The sequence below is a fragment of the Rousettus aegyptiacus genome, unplaced genomic scaffold (genome assembly GCF_014176215.1).
Source record: "Rousettus aegyptiacus isolate mRouAeg1 unplaced genomic scaffold, mRouAeg1.p scaffold_m13_p_5, whole genome shotgun sequence".
Classification (NCBI taxonomy): Eukaryota; Metazoa; Chordata; class Mammalia; order Chiroptera; family Pteropodidae; genus Rousettus; species Rousettus aegyptiacus.
Window position 1 is genome coordinate 62,036,679 of NW_023416308.1, and position 20,048 is coordinate 62,056,726.

Here is a 20,048-nt window from a genome sequence, read left to right on the forward strand (position 1 = left end):
TGGCGTGGGAAAGGCAGCAGCCTTGCACATTTCAGTTATGCCTACTGGAGAGGTAAAGGAGAACTCTCTTGGTGGAAGCATGGGATCCTGAAGGCAGCAAGGTAGGGAAAAGGGTGTTAATAATTCCTCTGTATGGTCTGGTATAAGAGCTGAGAAAAGCATGTCTCCTTGCCCAGATGTACACAATTAACTGCTATGGTATCCTGGACTTAAATGGGAGAGGGGAGCAGTTAAGTCCAATAAACAGACATGACTGATAGAAAATTTAAAAAATTAAATAAAAATAAAGGTTTTTAAAATATTACATTAAAAATTAACATTTATAGGTGCATGGCTAGTAGTTAACAGCCTTTAAAAACAGTGACAACTCAAAGCTCCCTGGACAATCACTTTGCCCTAGAAAATTCCTGTGAGATGGCGGACCCTTGAAGATAGATGTCTGAGACAGGGATGTGAGTACAAATGATCTTGAGGGGGCAGGAAGTGTTCTCAGGAGAAAGGAAGTGAAGAAAGACAGACAGGGGAAGATGCTAAGCAAGGATGTGGTATCACCTGAAGTCTAACCTCAGCTTGATCCCGTGGGGAGCTAGGAATCGCTAAGCGCGCTACAGTGTTGGGTCCACCTGGAGGCAAGGGGGTTGGACTTTTTTGGGTCTCATGTCAGTCATTGGCTATAGGCTGCTGGGCTGGGGTGGGAATGTGGGACCTCTTAGGCTAAGAAGTTAAGTCAAGGATGATACTCTGGAGAAGAGGGCAGCTATGATCCCTTAGCAGCCAACACTCACAGCAGTTAGGAGATAGCTCCACCAACCTGGTAAAGGGGATTTGGGCAGGGCACGGACAGTATCCACTATAGTCCATCCATTCCTCAAAGAGTCCCATTGGCAAATCTCACACAGCTACAATGGCAGATATTATATCAGAGCTTTTAATGGTAAAAACAGGGCTGGATTTTTATTCTTTTCTTTGCCTACTGTTCTAGATACATTGCTGAGTAGGGAAAGGAACCCAAGTCCAGACTATAGGGAAGAAAAGATAAATCAATAGTCTCAGACCATCTTTTAAAATAATAAAGGGCTGACTGTATACAGCAGAGAAAGCTGAGGACAAAGGGAAGAGTGGCAGAAGGTGCTAACTCTTGACATTTGACGGGACCCTGGAAATTGCCCATCACTTTTAAGGATGAACAGTCCTTTTTCTGGCATAGGTGCTACATTTAATATGGTTGGGGGTGGAGGGGAGCAGGCTGGCACATTAGATATGGGAGTTTAAGTCTCTCTTTGAGGTGGTGCTCATGTTTGCTTTAATTTTTAATTTTCTAACAATGAAAAATTTGGTCACTTTTTACTTGTTCTTCTGCCCCCCCCACACACACTTTTTACACAATTCACACAGTTAAATTCACGTTCTATCACATTGCTAACAATTACAAGAGCTGCTTTCTTTGAGAAGTCTAGAGTCATGTTGAGTGATGCTGAGTGGTAAGATATGTCCACTCTGCTGTGCCCTCACCCTCAGTTTACATCTATGTGTAGTACCTTTAAGTGATTTAGGGTCATAGGAAATGTGGTTGAGTATGTGACGGAGCAGGCTATAGGGGCAGTTTGCTGATAGAACACAACCAAAAGAAATGGTATCATTATTTAAGAATGTCACCAAAACAGAAGGTAGCCTTCTACTGCTGTGTGGCTGAACTTTTTACTCTATAAAGATTTATTGTTCAAAGGAGTATATATGAATAAGAAAGTAACTCCGTCCCTTGATTAATGTTATTGAGGTTCAGAAAAATCTTACCGTTAGGATGTCATAACTCCCTGCTGTAAATTGCTTTCTAGAAGAAACCATGCCAGTTTTAGGGTCGATAAAGAACTTTCCATCATCATTCCCATCCACGATACTGTAGGAGATTTCTGCATTAGGGCCCTCATCTCTATCAAACGCAAAAGCCCTGTAAATGGGTTCTCCTCTCTTTTTCCGGTCCCGTTCTGGCAGCTTTATCTGGTAGACTTTCTCTGGGAACTGGGGCTTGTTGTCATTTTCATCCAGAACCTGAACCACCACCCAAATGGTCGACTGTTTTGGAGAGGAACCGCCATCTGTCACAGTCACCTGAGATTTGAAAGAGAAAATTTTTTACATTCGGAAAGGAAAAAAAACTCTTCTTGCCACTCCTCCCCAATACCCCACAAAAGGTCTGTTCTGTGCCTTAGAACAACATCTCAACTTTTCTTATTCCTGCAGTTCATGTCAAATGCATAATTTTTCATAGTTCATAGCAAGGGAATGCTGGAAATCCAGTAAAGGATATCACTGCTGAAAAGCCAGGAGGGAGGCAAGACTCTCCCCGTGGTGTGGAGTGGAGAGAGAGAGGAAACAGAACTGACTTTAGTAAATGTGCCAACTTCTATAGACTTAGTGAACCTAAAATATAACCTCCTTTACTGACACACAAAAAAACCAATATAACCATTACTATATGTTCACCTATAGGTGTTTCTTCTAATCTTTGGACAACCCTTTCAACATCCAAATTGTTTCAATATTCATTTCCTTTTCTTCCTTTTCCATCTGCATGTAAAGTTTATGATTTATACATTGTTAATGAACAAAAGGAAAACTGTGATACACATGTCACAAATTCGATGGCTGATTGAAACTACATTTGACAGTTAAAATATGTTTTTAACAGTCACAAAATAACTTTCTTTTCCTCTGGAAAATGGAATGGGACTGACACCCCTTTCCACATCTCTGAGATACTATACTTATATATGTCTGTGAAAAATGAGACAGGAGAGATTTGAAGAGCACTCATAAAAAATTTGCATGGCAGATATAAAAAGTCAGTGTGAATAATTTTCTTGTTGGTCATAGTGATGATAGTAACTATCATGTTAACATTTAGCATGTGGATGGTGACACAGTATATAAAGCACTCTTTCATGCATTATTTAATTCATTTCCCAAATATCCTATTCAGTAAGTGGAGTGAGTTTATTTATTTCCATTCTACAGGTGAGAAAACGAAGGCACAGAGGTCTCACTGTTACTAAGTGCTAAAAGCATGTGTTGAACTTTTGGCAATTCTGCTTAACCTAGAGGAAACTATATTTAATCTTTAAATCATATTCTTGGATAATACAGCTTATTACCTCAAAATGTATTTTTGGACTTTGGAAGGAACATGAAGATGCACTCAGTATCAATAGGAGAAAAACAGCAGTGAATTACAGCACCTGGTCATCCAGCTTTTTCATCTAACAAAGCAATTTGACAGGACTGACAGTAAAAAAGGCCAAAAATTTGGGAAAACAAATTAAAGACTTTTGCAAAACAGAACTGCAATCTAATTTAGGTTCTCTTACGAGCTGCCTAGGAGGATGCCTTTAATAGATTTAACGGAAATTTTCAGAGGCGTTCTTGCTTTCTTTGAAAAATCAATCAAGTTTCCTTCCAAGGTTATTTTCCCAATTGGTTTGTTATGTTTCACAAAAGAAACACGTCAGGGCCAACATGTGCCAAAGCTGCATTTTGACTCTTGAGCTAATTCCTGGACACACTAAGTTCTAAAGAGGCACGTTCTGCTGCTGCTGAACTAAAATGTTATACACCCAGGTGAGCTGTGTTGACCAAAACACATTGATTTCTTGGCTGCTCAACTTCTCTGCCTCTCTTTTCTGCTTGAACAACCTCTTTCCAAATCCAGACAACTCTCATAGTCTTCACCATGCACCAAATCACCTTCTCGTTGCTTGTCAATAAATGCCCTGAAGTGAGTTATGAGATGGAGCTCTGGTGCTGATTCAGGGCAGGTGGGCTGCCAAGGAGTAGAGAGAGCCTCTTGGCTGTGGTTCACTGCTCACTTGAGGGTCCTGCTATTGTAAAAGTGCCTTCCTCTGGAGTGAACCTGGATTTATAAACCCAAGTCCTTGAGGTGTCTGCAAGCAGGGAAGGGTAGCAGCTGCACAGGCTCATGAAACTGCTCCCAGGTGTGCTGTGGGGAGCGGGGTCACCTAGGTCACCACCTCACCTCAAGCACCCAGCTCTCTTGCTCCTTCTGGTCCTTGAACACACTCTCTTCCATCTCAGGGCTTTTGCACATGCCATGCTCTCTGTCTGGAGTGCTCTCCCCATCCCTTCACCTGGATCTTGCCTACTCATTCTTTGGCCGAAATGTCACTTCCTCAGGGATGCCTCCTGTGACACTACAGGCCAAGTGCCAGCCCCCACCTCTATTTTTTCCTCCTGAATATGTACTGTTAAGTTGCCTTATACTTTTCTTTTGCAGTACTTAATGTTGTGGAAATTATCTACATACATGATTCTCCAACCTAAGCTGAGATGCTGCATAAGTACGAAACAGATTTTGCCTTTTTTTGTTTACTGCTCTCACCAGTGTCGAGCCACAAGCAACACACTCCATAGATGCTTATTTAATGAATTAGACTTCAATTCAGTTCCTACTTGGAAAACCTCTTTAGTCAAAGCAGTCTCACCTTGTAAAACCTTCATAGATCATTCAAGGGCTTTTGCGACATAACCCCAAGCTGCCTTTCCTGCGTTTTTGCCCATAAGTCTTCCACCTCCCTACCCATGGCTTTGATCACCACATATATGCTGATAATTCCCTAATGTGTACTCTTATGCTTAAGCCTCCTTTCCCATCTCCAAACCAACATGTTCAACTATATCCTAGGAATCTACTCTCTGGTCCTCTCACATTCACCCCAACACCCCAACAATCACAGACCAAAATTATTACCCTCAAACTTCCTCCTCCTTCTATTTTCATTATCTCAATGAATGACACCATCTCCTCACAAACCGATCCACACCAGAATCCTGGGCCTCCATCTAGAGTCCCTGCTGTAACTATCCACATTCAATCAAACTTGAAGGCCTGCAGGAATCTTTCATGTGTACCCTCTATGCCAATCTCCTTCACCACACTGTCCTATGGACAGGCTTTATTTGCATCTTGCTTGGACTATCACATTAGCCTCCTGGTCTCCCTGCCTCTAGCCTTCATCTTCGTTGTAAAGTGTTATTTCTTCCTCAAAAATCTGACCTGCATAACATTCTTCAGGGGCTCCTTAATGACAAGGCTATAGTCGGCCTTGTTTATCACCAGATTATCACTATCTGCTTCTTTCCCTCTCTCTACGCTCATTTTCTCTGTGAGCCTGGGAGATCCTCAGTATGCCATGCTCTCACACCTCCATTTCATTGCATAGCTGTTTGTCTCCATGAAACACCCTCTGTTGGGACTACACCTGACTCATTCGAGAAGCTCCAATTCAAACACTACTTCTGCAATGCCATTCCTGCCTCCTGCAGATTGAGGTAGGTGCCATGACCATGTTCCCACTCCAGGATACTAATTATCATCTTGCATTTTTAAATGTTTGCTTGTTGGTCTGCACTCAATCATTTCAGACATTGAGCAACTTGAGATGAGAGACTGTCTCCTATTCATTGTTATGTTTTGGCACCTGGTACAGCTTTAAGTGCCAAGTAAATGTTATTGAATAAAATTAAGAATTAATTTACCCCAAACTCTTCCCTATGATAATAAATGCAGAGCACATTCAGAGACTGAAAGGTCTCTGTTTCTTCATCTGTGATAAATAAAGAGACCAATAATATATTATCTTGCAAGTGCTTCTCACTCAATGATTCCATGAGTAGGGGTCGGGTAGAGATAGACAAAGTGTTAACCATGCATTATAGGGTTCATACCCAACTTACATCACTGAGAACACTACTAATCCCATGATTACACATAATGATTTCTAGCCATTTCCAAAACTGTGCTAGCCAGTTATCTACATTCTCCTGAAACCATTTATTCATGTGCCTGGCTCCGTTAGTTCACTGTGAACTCAAAGGCAAGAACTTCGTCTTTCTCGTTTCTTTCTTGAAATCTGGTATACTCAATAAATGTTTGCTGAACTGAGTTTGTCGTCACTAACCTCAAAGTCTTAATTTCCATTATTATTCCTGTGAAAATAAATATTAACCTCATTTGAAATGAAGTTAGGAAGCTAGAAAGAACTCTCATGCATGCATCACTCAATGCATACTACTACCGATCCCAATAGAAGGTGTACCTTGCATCTCTGACAGGAAGTGATACCACATTACTACCTTAGCAGGGGGCATAAAAGATTCCTCTTTGCCCAGTGACAGCTCAGCCAATGGAAGACTGCTATTACTCAGCCAACTAAAAAGTCACTATCCTTGGAGCTTTTGGTTTCCTCCAATGGACTCTTTGTTCATCACAGCACCACACAAGTCCATAAAAGAGCATGCCTCTCCTTTGTTTCTCTGGATATGTGCGTGGTTCACTTTTTGACTGCATGCCTCAAATTACAGCTTTTTATTGTTTCTGAATAAACTCAGTTTACTAGAGAAATATCTTGGTGTCTGTTTAAGGTCAACATTTCTCTAGATCCATTTATGTGTCCAGTCATGTTTGTATCTGGAATATTAATCACTGATATTTCCATTAGATTCTCAGACTTCATATTTAATGCTACCTTAGGCCTCAGTCCATCATGAGGAATTAGCCTTTATGGAAGAGTAGCAGCACTGGAGATCGAAGCAAAACTATCTGAGATAAATCCCCATTATCTCCTCCTCTGCATCATTTTTCATTAATGATGCAGGGAATTATCCATTGTTTAGAAGCTATCCATGTGTCTTTTTGCTCTGCTACAGCCTGACAAGAAAATACTGAGCCATTCTAACTTAGATTTTCTCCTTTCACCATCGATCAATAATCAGTGGTTTGGCAATTAATCAAAATCCTGGAATATTAATTTCTCTACTTGTGTACAGCTAACAAAAGGAACCACAAACAGTTGAGCACCACTGAAAGGACAGCGTGGCCCATGTCAATTTTCTATGATACCTGGTCTATGAATACCAGGCAGGGCCAGAGGTAATCAGCATGGCCCAATGGATTATGATGCTAAAATTACGAAGAGGAACATATTTTTAAGTCTATCCCTGGAAAATCAAGAGCTTTATAGGACCAAAAATGAATGGTCATTGAGAATTCTGGAGTTATGGCAGCTGGAGGAAGGCTACACTTCTCACTCACTGAAATTGCCTAATGTATTTATTTGTGTTGTCCTTCTCCTTGCAGTAGAATATAATATGTAAGCTGTCTGTAAACTGAGACTTTGTGTCTTACCCACTGCCTTGTCCCCAGTGATTACAAGAGTGTCTGAGAATATATTCAACTATTTCTAAGATTGAGAGTTCAATTCTGTCATTCTCCTCAACCATTAATTCATCAAAAGTGGCTCTTTCCAGGTCACTATATTTAAAGTTGTAAACTTCTCCTCGGGGACTACATATTTCCTTCCACTGCTTACATTTGTCTTTAACCTTTTATTTTTATGTGACATATTATATATATTTCACTTACATGCTTATGTATTGCATGTCTGCCTCTATTAGAATATGAGCGCCATAAAGCATAGATTTTCATCTGTTTTGTTCACAGATGTGTCCCTGTCATCTATAACAGTTCATGTAGTAAGCATTCAATGAATATTTGTTAAATTAATTAATAAAATACCAATCACGTGCTTTCTAGTTACAAATCTCTTTTTGAGGCAAATTGGGAAATAAACAAACCAACAAATGTACATGGATTCCTATCAAATTCACCCCTCCCCCTTTGCCTCAAATTATAATATTCCAGACCTGCAATTATCTGGCCACAATGTAGATAATTTCAGTAGAAAGAACTCAAAGCAGCAAATTTATTGTTTGATAGGTTTAGTTTTCACAAAGTTCTTAATATTGAGCCTGAATTTGCCAGCCTATATTTAGCCTTGACTGTAGCTTCATAAACTACTTTTACTCTTCGTAACTACATAGAAAAAGTCAAGTTCCTCTTCCATGTTGTCTCAGTTATCTACTGCTGCGTAACCCAAAACTAGGTGGCTTAAAATAACCATAACCCTTTTATTGCCTCTCCTGGTTCTAGGGGCTGAATGCGGCAGTTGTTACTTGGAGTCTCTCATGCAGTCACAGTCACAGGTAGCTGGGCCTGGAGTCATTGAACATGTCTGTTGGTTGCTAGTGGCCACTGGCTGGGACCTCAGGTGGGGCTGGGGTCAATGGCCTTGATACTTACAAGTAGTCTTTTTATGTGGCCTTGCTTCCTCACAGCATTGTGGTTTGGTTCTAAGAGCAAAAGTCTAAAGGACAGAAAGCAGCTGGTGCCAATTTCTTAAGGCTGAATCCAGAAACCGACAGAGCACCATGTGATCTACATTCTGCTCACTAAGTTCAGGTTCAAGGAGAGGGGTCATAAATCGCACGTCTGTTAGAGGTGGGTAAGTGATTTGGGGGGCTATATTTTAAAATTACCATACTCATAAAATACTTCAATACATTTGAGAATTCTCACTCCAGACTGAAAAACTCTAATTTATGTAATCAACTCTTAGGTCATTTATTATATATAATCAATTACTATTCATTATACTGGTTACCTCTTTAATTCCTTTATTTGTTAAAACAATCTTATGATATAGGTACTATTGTTACACCTACTTGATAAAGAAACTGAATTTATAAACTTGTCCAAGGTCACACTGCTCACAATGGCGGAGTCTTATTTAAATCTGGCAGTTTGGCTCTGAATCAAAGATCAGCAAACTACAGCTAAATCTGGTCACTTGTTTTTGTAAATAAAGTTTTATTGGGGTATAGCCACACCCATTCATATGATCTATGAACATATTATTTATGGCTGCTCTGCTGCTATAAAGGTGTAGTTGAGTAGTTGAAGCAGAGATTATATGGGCCACAAAACATAAAATATTTATTATTTGGCCCTTTATGAAAAAAGTCAGCTGTTCTTTGTTCCAAACCTTATGTTTGGCTGCCCCTTTTCTTCTACCAAGATCACTTATTGCATATGTGTTTTGCTCAGTCCCCTGCATGATCATTTACATTGCCACTATTTTTTCACGGGAACCATGTAGGCATTGCCATTTTTATTCTTCAGCTGAAGACAATGAGCCTCTGAGGTGAAGTAAGTTTTGTAAGGCCACTTATTCCAGTAAGTGACAAAATGTGGGTATGCACCCAAATCAGTTTGGCGTCACAGCTCATGCTCTTTTCCTTACCCTGCACAGCCTGTTGTAGAAGCATCTGTTAACCATCTGCTTAAAATTCCCTCCCCAAGTGTGGCTTTGGATCAAAATCAAACTCATAGTTGGGCTTCTAGAATCAAACTTTTCCCTCCTTTGATAATTGGGACCATCTTGACTGTCTCCAGTCTTTAGACATCTTTCCTGTTTTCTTCAGTTGCTTAAAAACTGCCACCAGGTGTGGGTCATGACTGCAACTTCTTTCAGCTCTCCAAGACTTGAGATCCAAGTTTATTTAGTGCAGCTCCATCTTCTTCTTCTATCTTGTTATACTTCTACATCTTCAGCTTCCTCTCACAAAATCTGCTCTATCCTTCTCCACAGTAAAGGAGATGGGCATAAGTAAGTGTTGAGTGGTCCCCAGTTTCTGTTATCTCTTCCTTATCATTCACTTAATGTTTACTCTGTATGTGCAGGCACTCTTTTAAGTGCTTAAATATTAACTCAATTATCCTCTGGTCAGGCCCAGAAGAAGGGGGACTGATTGTTTCCATACTACAGATTAGAAACAAGTACTGAAAACTGAAGTAAAGTGGATTCAACCTGATTGGTCCAGGGACTGTGCCCATAACCGCTACCCTTTGCTGCCTCTCACCTATACGCTTGCCCCAATTTGCAAGTGTGGCCACATTCTCCTTCCTTTAAACATAGTCCAACATGCCCTTTCATTGGCCTCAGCACCACAGTTTTAGTGAAAATGGCAAGTATATGGCATGTGGGCTGTGGCTGCTCCTTTCTGCCAGTTGCATCCTGAAGTCACAGTAGACAAACAGTTTACTCTTCACACTGTAGATGAGGTGCAGTCTCAGCATATCCAAGATGGAGCTCTCCACAGCACTGTTACTGCTAATCCATCTGCCACTGTCTAGGCTGAACACACCCCAAATACCAAGTATCTCTGCATTCAGACTTGGCTGCTGCATCCCTTCTCTCTATCCTGGCAAAACTCCTTCTTCTTAAGTACTTTGTGCCCTTATTCTGAGTCTCCTGATTGCTATGAGCTTTTTTAGCTCTTGATAATCTTCTGAAGCAGAAAACAAAAACCAAAAAGATTTATTTTTTCCCCTCCTCCTTCTCATTATTAAGAGTCTCAGGGCCCAGCTAACAGATTTTGTGCAAGGAAGAAATCTAAAGATAAAGCCATTTCAATTAAGGCAGAACTTCCAACTACCTGTGACAAAGAGGTTACAGATATGCAGCAACACTGATCCTCCAACTCTTGAGGAGATGAGTGCAACCTCATACAACTGGACTCCAGGGCTAGTCACCTCTGGCTAGGGTTAACCTTTCTCTTTATTTAAAGACATTATACAAATGTTATCATATTCTATGTGTCCTATAATGGGAAAAAGATTAGTAAGCCCTGTAATAAATTACTAGTAATGTAAGTATGTTGCCCTTCTCTTGGATTTGATTGCATTTTAAAACACTATACCTACAGAGATCACTAGCTCCAAAGGATACACTCTCTACGGGTAAGATTTTAGATGCTGTGGCTGTTGAAAACTGATTCTGGTGAAAAAGCCTATCTATTTTTACTACTTTCTTACAAGACTAGTTGTGGATAGCACAGCTTTCACCATTTATGTATACTTGGGTGTCTCAATTCTTGGTCACTACACACGTAAGCCAAAAGATGAAGGGACCCGCTATTGAGCTTTTTCTTATACCTATCATGTTCTTATCTGTACTGAAGAACTTCGGAGTAAGGGGAAACTGCCTTTCCTTATCTCTATCATATTCAGGAAAGCACAGACTCACTAGGTGTTAAGAAAACTCAAGAGTAAGTGGGAGTTTAGACATCATTCTGGTTCAGTTTTACAGATGAGAAAATAGGTCCAGACACATGAGCTTCATAGCCCAACACTCTATTACTAGCAATAACCTCAGTCTTTCTAAGACATTGGTTCCACAACTCCAAACTGCCCTTACAGCACGACATTCATAATGAAATCTGCATTCCTAAATTCTCACCTATGTAATTTTAATATCGTGGAGGTTTTAATTTAGGTCTTCTTCAGCATGCTAAACTCTTTAAAGAAAGGAGAAATGTGTTTAGAGTAGATGTTATATTTACTTTTTATCTTGAAAATGCTTCACAAACGTTAAATACTTAATCCTTCCAAGAGAGCAGAGAGGTGGAAAACAACTTTATCTCCTCTTCACAAGTGGAGAAACAGATAAATGACCTTCTCAAAGAATGCTCCGGGGCTGATATCAAGGTGGGAGCTGGAACTCAGATCTGTCTGCCTATGGGCTCAGACTACTGCATTGCCGGGAGGACAAATGCTTCCTGCCTTTTCTGAAAAGGAAACGATGAGCAACCAGTAAATTAAAGGGTAGGTCTCTAAGGAGGAGAAACTCTTGAAGATAAACTTTGTCAAAGTGAAATCATTGAATTAAAATTAATCTGTACTACCATCCATAGTTTCCCTAGAGGAAAAGAAACAACCCAATCCTAAACCATCTGCTCTAGATTTTATTACATGCGATGTCTTCTATTTGGCCTATAATTTGGTATTAAGAAATTCATTGGAGATGGGTAGGTGTTCCAGTCACTTACCATCTTGCTTCCCCACCTTGTGCTGCTATCTATTATGTACAGTTGAAGGACATATTCTCTGGATTGTGAAATACTCGTATCCCTGCTATTTCTAGTTCCGGTAAGTCGGGTATTTCAGGAGATGCAGACTTACTAGGTTGAATACATGTATGAAATGGTTTATTTTATAAGGAGAAAGTCTTCATCTGAAATGAGAAAAAGAACTAGGAATTAAAGAAAGGAGGTAAAGAAGGAAAAGACAAGTGGAAGGAAAAAGGAAAGGAGGAAGAAATTAAAGTATGAAGTGAAGTAGGCAAGAAAAGAAGGAAGGAAACAAGAAAAGCAGGCAGGTAGGTAACCTTTTGGGAAGAGGTGAATCTAGAAGGCACAGGGAAGCTTTCTCAAGAGACAGGCGTGTATTTCCTTTGTACAGGGAAGGCCATTTACAAAGGCACGGAAACAAGAAAATCCATTTACTAAATGTTTGAATTGCCAATCTTTGTGAGAATGGATTAGATAAGTTTGATGAAAGTTCACTCTGAATTCTCTTTCAGAAAGTTCATTTTTCCTAGAAAGTTATTTGTTAAAAGGCACAAACTAAAGGTGTTCCACAATCCATGAAATATGAAATCTAATCTTGGGGCCATAGCATTCATCTTTTGTAATCCCTTTGCCCACAGATGCCATATCACTAAGGAGCCCCAGGATAAAACCTACTTACAACCTACCCAGAGAACCCTTCTGGGCATCTGTGGTGGGTCTCCTGCAGGGTACCAATTGCTATGAGTCTGTCTGTGAGCCACCCCAGGAGCTAGCATAGCACTGGCACATAGTTGGTCTTCAATAAATATTTGTTAGTTGAATGTGCGAACCTTGCATCTCAGGACATCTTTTGAAAGCATCTTTCCCTCGCCATGTTTAGACCCAGCAACTGCTAAAAGGCAGCTTTTTAGAAAGATCACTGACCAATTCACTTTTGCAGTGGCTGCTAAAATTACAGCTTTGCACAAATCTCTTCTTTGCACTTCAGAAAATAAAGTATTTCCCAGCCTGACATCCCTTAAAGTGCTTTTTTCCCTGTAGAGAGGTATACATCAGCTACTAATCTCATCACATTTCCATTTCCTTCCAGGCTCATATGCTCATCATTTTCTATTCATAAAACTTACTTGATTCTAATCTTCCCTATCAGCAGGAACTAAACACCTCCTCAAAGTTTCTTCAGAATTATGGTGATTACCGTACATGTGTTAACTGCCCTTTTCAAACAGATGGGTCCAATCTATGTGCTCACATGTGAGCCATTAAGAAAGTTCTGCCATGAACCAAGATGTGACATCATATTAGCCCCAGGGCTAAATCCCCTTGCACTATTTCCCAATTCTCCTGACATTAAGGCCTTAGTCAGTGTACTATTCTACATTCTCCTCTCTATGAAACAGAATCCACCAGATATGAATTTCAATGGGAAGTGTATATTTGTAGCCTTCCTCTATGTCACAATGCCAGATCTCACATCTGATGTTACTTTTTTTATTCCGGCAGACTCTCATGCCTTACCTCTACTGATGATGCTATGTGGATTTGAGCACTACGCCAGGCACACCAGGTTTTTTTTTTTTTTGGTCTTTCTTCCCACAGTAAAGACTTATTATAAAAATAAAGATACTTCTAATTATTAGCTTGGGAAACATGGTTTCTCTCCTCTCACTCAGCAATTCAGCATGGATTTGCAGGGCATTTAACACCTCGTCTTCCTAAAAAATAGGAATTTTAAATCAACTTAAAAAAAATTAGGCCCCTGTGTTTGTAGGATTGCACATACGGACTAATGTAGAAAAGGTAGAAATCATGAACTGGTGGCCCAGATATACTATTTTTCTTTATTGCCCATATAGTGTATTGTAAAGTTTTCTGCCAACATTTAAAACTAGAGAAATTTCACATAAAAATTCAAATTCCCCGCCTGTCTTAAAAAATCAGAATAACTGATTTTTATTCTCTATCATGTTCTCAACATTGCAGCCATGTCAATTGTCATTCTCCACTAATACTGTCCAGAAAATTTTCTTGGAATAGAGAAATAGTTCTCACTCTCATATTCCTATCAGAAGTGATTATAAAAAATAGATGGAGAATACTGCATATTCAAAAGACAAATGGAAAAAAGCACATTTTTGTTTTGTAAGTACATTTCTGTAAGTTTAATATGTGAACACTCAGCCTGCTATACACTTCATTCATTTATGGTGCCTCTGGTTTCTAGACATTTCAGTTTGTAACCGTTGGTTCAAGATCTTGGTAAAATCTCTCTGTAATGATAGGATATATATTTTAATGTGTGATAGAGATAACGCATAGTTCTTGGCAGAAACTGTTCAGAGCAGCAGAGCTGTACATTCATTATTTTTTCTCCAGGTATTATGATTTCGGGTATTATGGTTTTAGAAGAATGAAAAGAAATTTGAAAAAAATTAAGGAATCTTTAGCCATACGGTCATCCAAACAAGGAATATGGGTCATCTTAAATGCTTCTCTTGCTTTCTTCCCACATCTCATCAGTTATTAACTAGGTATATTGCTAGCTATCAATTAGAAATAGGTGGTCTTCTTCAGGATGGATGCTGTCCTGAAACCTACTTGGCCAGGGCACAAAATATATAACTCTAATAACAGTCCTGACAAGTTCTACCTCTGAAATGTCAGTTGTATTTCTTGGTTTTTTCTTCTCTATTCCGGGGGTCATCATTATATTTAGCTTAAACTGTTGCACCTGTCTTTAATTTGGTCTCCCTGCCTCTGGTCTTCTCTCACCGCAGTTCATTCTTTAAAAGACCAGAGAATCTTCTAAAATGAAATTCAGATGATGTTAACCCCCTTCTGAAAGGACTTTAATGGCTCCCCATTGCTTTGAGCAGATTTCATAAAATGTGCCACAGAGAACACCAGTCTTGCAAGGTGCTTGCCTTAAAAGAGAGGGTCCAGAATCCTAGGAGTTTGAAGAACACTATAGACCTTTTTTGGAGCTTTAAGATGCACATAATCAGAGTAAAGGCTTGCAGAAAGTCTAAGCAAAGAAGCTTTTTAAACTTTGTTTGAATGAGTATTTCCCAAGCTTATCTGACAACAGAACCCTTTTGCTGAGTGATGTCTATTGATATCCTTCAGATTTAATATATCAAGAAATATACTTTGAGAAGTGCTAAATTATAAGATAAAGTTTACACACTCAGTATTAATCTACAAGATTCCTCAGTATTGATATGGCCTGTTTACTGGGTTATTCTCAGCCTTGAGTTTCTATCCATTCTCTACCTAAAGTTTTAATCATACAACCAGATCACTAGTTCAACACGCACATACCAGTTCTTACAACGTGAAGTGTGACAGACACCGGATATACAGTGGTGAGCAAGATGGGCTTCCTTCCCTCAGAGAACTCACAGTCCACTTGTTCTTCCAACACGGAAAACATACTTCAACACCTCTGCAGCTTTGGTCAGAGTTATCACTGCATGCAGTCCCTTTACTTCCTTATTCCTGTAGTTAAATCCTCCAAGGCCTGATGCAAATGTCTGTTCCTTACAATGTCTTCTCAGGGACCACACTCAGGGACCACTTCTCATGATTCCCTTGACTTTACTCATATACTAACACATCACTGATCACATATCTAATTATTACATGTCTATCTTCTTTAACACCTTTGCATCAAACTAGCTTGTAAGCTCCCTGGGGTGAAGACAATGCCACATCAATCACTATGTTGGCACGATGTTTGGATACATAATAAATCATAAACTAATATTGGTTCCCTTTTGGTTTTCATAAGAGGCATCAGGAATAAGGCCTTGTATTGGTGAAACTATTTATCCTGCTTTGTTTCCTACTTCTAAGGGCATGTTATTTTAATTTTGAGTCATAGCAAGGATCTTAGACTGCTAATAAGCTTGTATAAATTAGGTAGATCTCCTGTTGGTTAGAAACAAACATTATTCATTATTCCATTAACAGAGCTATTAAAAATCCTGTGTACTCTTGTATTCATCACACTGTAGGGTTTGTTCTCTACACATAATAAAATTAAAGTCCTGGAGGAAATATGTCTCAGGATGTGTCTCAGCTACTAAAAGAGAAAGACAGCTCATCTTAGATATTTAAAGTATCTGAATTACTTTCACAAGACGAAAGGGAGTATATGTAAGTTTTAAATAAAGATCAATTCAGTAGACTTAATAGATTCAGAACGATAAATTTGAGGATGAACATTAACTAAATGCAATATTTAGGAAGTATTTATTATGTATCTGTATTCAGCAAATTTATTAGAGTTGTATTTATATTCATCCAGTTCTCTCCTTATAGGAAAATATAAGATACACAAACAGAATTCCAGTCTAAACTATGTTTTGCTCTGGGTTCTTTGAGAATTTATATTCATTTCTATCAAACCACCTATAAGCATGCACTACCGTGAGGGCAGAAACTGTGTCTTTCATCTTTCCATTCTCAGTACCTAGAACAGGATGAATGAAAGCAATGCATGGAAAAGTAAATTGCCAAAGATATGAAAACTCAGGCATGAAAAATATTTGCAATGAAATAATTCCAAACTGCATCCAGAAAATGAAACCAAACATAAACATAAAATATAAAACCCATCCATAAATAAAAAACCTGGAAATGCTAATATTGTAGTAAAGAATATAAAATAAGAAAACACATGGGTATTCTAGAACCTCTTTTGTCATAAATTCTTAAAAGTTTGAATGACTGCTGTAAAATAAAAAAATGCAGCAGTTTTCTTTTCAAGTATTTGTGCATATATATATGTGTGTATATATATACACATATATGTATATATATATATACATACATATATATACATATAGATATATATGTGTATATATATATATTTATATTTTTTAAATCTCTTCTCCCAGAGATAAGGGGTAAAAAAAAAGCCAATTAAGTTTTGGCCATGAAATAAAATAGATTCAGAAATCCAATAACTTAAGAGAATGAATAAGCACCTGAAAGAATAATTTTTTTAAAAGCCTAAAACTTCAACTCTGTTCCAAGTAAACACTCTCTCTGTTTAAATTCCATTTAAAGCCTCAAATGATTCTTTGCTTTTCACTTTTTCAACTGGGAGGCAGAGGGCTCAATAAGAACATTCTCAGCATTATGCCCTAGGCAGCCCTTATCACCAGGCCTAAGTAACGTAAAAACAGTGGCTGGTGAACTTTCTGCCCCTGTCAAAAGCAAAATAGATTAAATGTGTTAAATCATGGAAGATAAATGAGAGTCACACTGCCCCAAGAGTCAATTAAAAATGTATAACTCAGTCGTGCATCTGCAAACTCTAGAAACAATCTTTTCGGCCAGCCAAAAATACTGAAAAAGCATTTGAAATAAAAGACCTCCGATATGTACTCAGTTTCTCTGCTGGATGGAAATATTTTACAGTATTTTTCAAAGATGATGCTTTACAATTTTAAATTTTATTCTCAGAGTGATACTATGACAATTATTATATGTGACTCCCTACTATGTGTCATATTCACACGTCCAGAGTCATCCCTGTGCTTAATAGATACATATTTCCTCCCCACTCGTTTTGCAAATCAGGGCATGACATTGCCAGGAAAGTCCTACTTCTCTATTATCTCCCAAAACTTTCTTCTCAGAAGATTAGGCCTACAAGTACCTATGTGTGAAATTTCTGAGATCCCTCGTGGGTAGTATGGGAGAAAAGTGAGTATGAATAATGAATGTCTCTTTAGAGGGCAGCTAAAATTATTTTTACTTTATGGCAAAAGCACTCTGGGAGAAATATTCCCAAACCACGTTTCAGAATGTGTGAGAGGCAGTGCAGACTGCCAAGCATTTGGCGATATTTAACACCAGAGTGCACACTCACGGTAGGTTGAGTTATTTGCTCCAGTAATCCTGAAAAATCTCATTCTCGACTTAAACGTGTAACTTTGTAAATGAGCATTTTTCTTTTTTCTTCTGGCTTTGTCAAAAGGAGTATGTCAGAGACTCCAGTATTCAACCAATATTAGAAAAAATCATTCACTAAAATATAGGGAGAATGTCCTAGGAAGCACTGTACTATGACAGAGAAACTAGCTTGTAAAGCTCCCAAACTGATCAGATTTTTACTAGAATAAAAAGTCGGCAGAAAGCTCATGTTAAAAATGATCCTTGAACAGACTTAAAGGAAGGAGATGGGGATATCTATTGATCATAAAGAGTTCTCAGTTTCTAGGCTCCAAGAATAGGCCTATTACCATAATATATAGGCTCACAGCCTTCCCTGGAAATCTCCAGAAATTATACAAACAGAAAGATCACAGTATCAGGACAGTGTGTCAACAGCAGCTGAAGGCTACCCGGCAATGATGTATGGCTGTTATCCAGATGCTGGTCCTTTTGGTTTTGAAATGTGATGGCCAGGGGCCCAGGATACATCACAGCAATCCCAGGCAGGCTGAGTGTGAGATGGCCCGTCCTCTCACACGGCTGCTCTCCTGACACACTTCAGATGCTCAAGCTCAAGTCTCAGCACTCTTTCTTGATGTTTTTGAGATTGGTGGGTCTGCCCCGAGTGATTTATTATTGAAAACCCCAGAGTGACAGGGACCCTTCATGTTCTGGGTCCCTAACCCATTACAATAATAATACCGAGGCCACCTCATTCATGCTTTTCCTTCAGAGAACTTTCATATATATGATCTCATTTGATTCTCCCAAGAAATTGATTAGAGAAGTTGGTTAAGCAATATTAACCCCATTAGATACCCAGCAAGGTCAAAAGCTTTGCCTAAAGTCGCTCAGCTTGTGGGTGACAGCATGGTCTCACAAGACATAGCACTTTGTAAAATCCAGACTGATGCTACAACACTTTCACAGACTCATAGGACACCAGCTCAAATTCATACACACTCCTAGGAAAAACAACTAAAAGTGGGGAAGTATCATATGAAAGTATTATATTGTTTGTATCAGAATACCTTGAATTTACTATTCTCCATCTGCAATATGTAGTGCATGTTCAGTAATTACTTCTTGGGGATCTGCAATGTGGAAGCACTGTTGGGGAGAGAGATATGAAGATGAACAAAACATGGTCTCTGCCCCTACATGAGTTTGTCATCTGGAAGAGACAATGAGCATGTTTACAAATAATGAAGGGATGATGGAAGTGAGAAAAAACTCTGTATGTGGCTCTATATGAAAGCAGTCAGTCTAAAAAGTCCTAATGGTGTCATTGATATTATGATGCTACTTAAAATGCAACCCTAGTGTCCTGGGGAACCTGGTGTTTTAAAAGAATACCCTTTACTCTTGGAAAATCAAAGTCCCGGAAAAGAAATCTGTATTATTTATTTCTCTTTTTATAAGGTGATTATAGAATTCTCCCTCATAAAATGTGATGTTTTTAGATCTGTGTGGAGTGATACATTCGTGCTGTTTTGGAGGGCTGCCAAGAGGATTTCTCAAGGTTCTGCTTATCCATAAAACCCATACTTCTCGCAAAATGCTATAGAATAAAAGATTATAGGTTTTACACATCTTTTTTATGAGTTTATGGAACATCAAGTTTATTTACCACTGACTCTTGGCAAAATTCTTCTCCCTCCCATCCCTGTGTCAGTGTGAACAAGGAAGTAAATAGTTCCAGTTTTTTTCTGGTGGCCTTCTGAGAACCAAGGCGGCTTCCGTCTTCTGGATGACCTGACACCTAGGACAGCAGGGCAAAAGAACCAGGCTTCTTGGCATTGTTACACAGCTGAGCAATTCCTATACTGCATGCCTCTGCACTCCTGTTACGTGAGTAATGCATTTTCTAATTTAAAACAAAGTTTATTCTTCCCAAATTTCAGGAACTAATTCCACTGAATTGAAAAAAGCTGGCTGAACCATACTGAGAATTTTGACTGCTTATTTTTGGTAATCCTATATAAACATTAAACTAACCAAGTAAATTCTTATCTAATGTCTGGGTCATCAACTTTTATTATTTGCATGCCTTTATCATGTGTTCCTTTATGAATAAACTTTCACACTTACACACTGTGATGTAGACATACACACACAACCTTTAATTGTGGTTTAGGAAGATGCTCTAGGTGAGGTCCTTAACCTGCCTTTGGATGGCTGTAGGTAGGGATTAGGATCCAATTACCTGCATCTGACATCTTCATATTATAATAAAACAAAATTTTCTTTGCTATTCTTTAGACCACAAGTACCATGGCTACCCAGAGAGAAACCTTGTCATAATGAAAGGACCCCAGATGAATGGAAATCAGAGACTAAAA

The 20,048-nt window shown here is 38.9% G+C and overlaps 1 protein-coding gene across 5 annotated transcripts in view; it reads right to left on the reverse strand.

Annotated features, from left to right (window-relative positions):
• Nucleotides 1-20,048, reverse strand: part of FAT3 (FAT atypical cadherin 3) — a 603,178-nt gene that overhangs the window by 119,609 nt on the left and 463,521 nt on the right. For all 5 annotated transcript variants that reach the window (XM_016158663.2, XM_016158661.2, XM_016158662.2 and 2 more), the window contains exon 5: nucleotides 1,795-2,109. In XM_016158663.2, coding sequence (XP_016014149.2) covers nucleotides 1,795-2,109 — 315 coding nt within the window. The remainder of the gene's footprint in view (nucleotides 1-1,794; nucleotides 2,110-20,048) is intronic.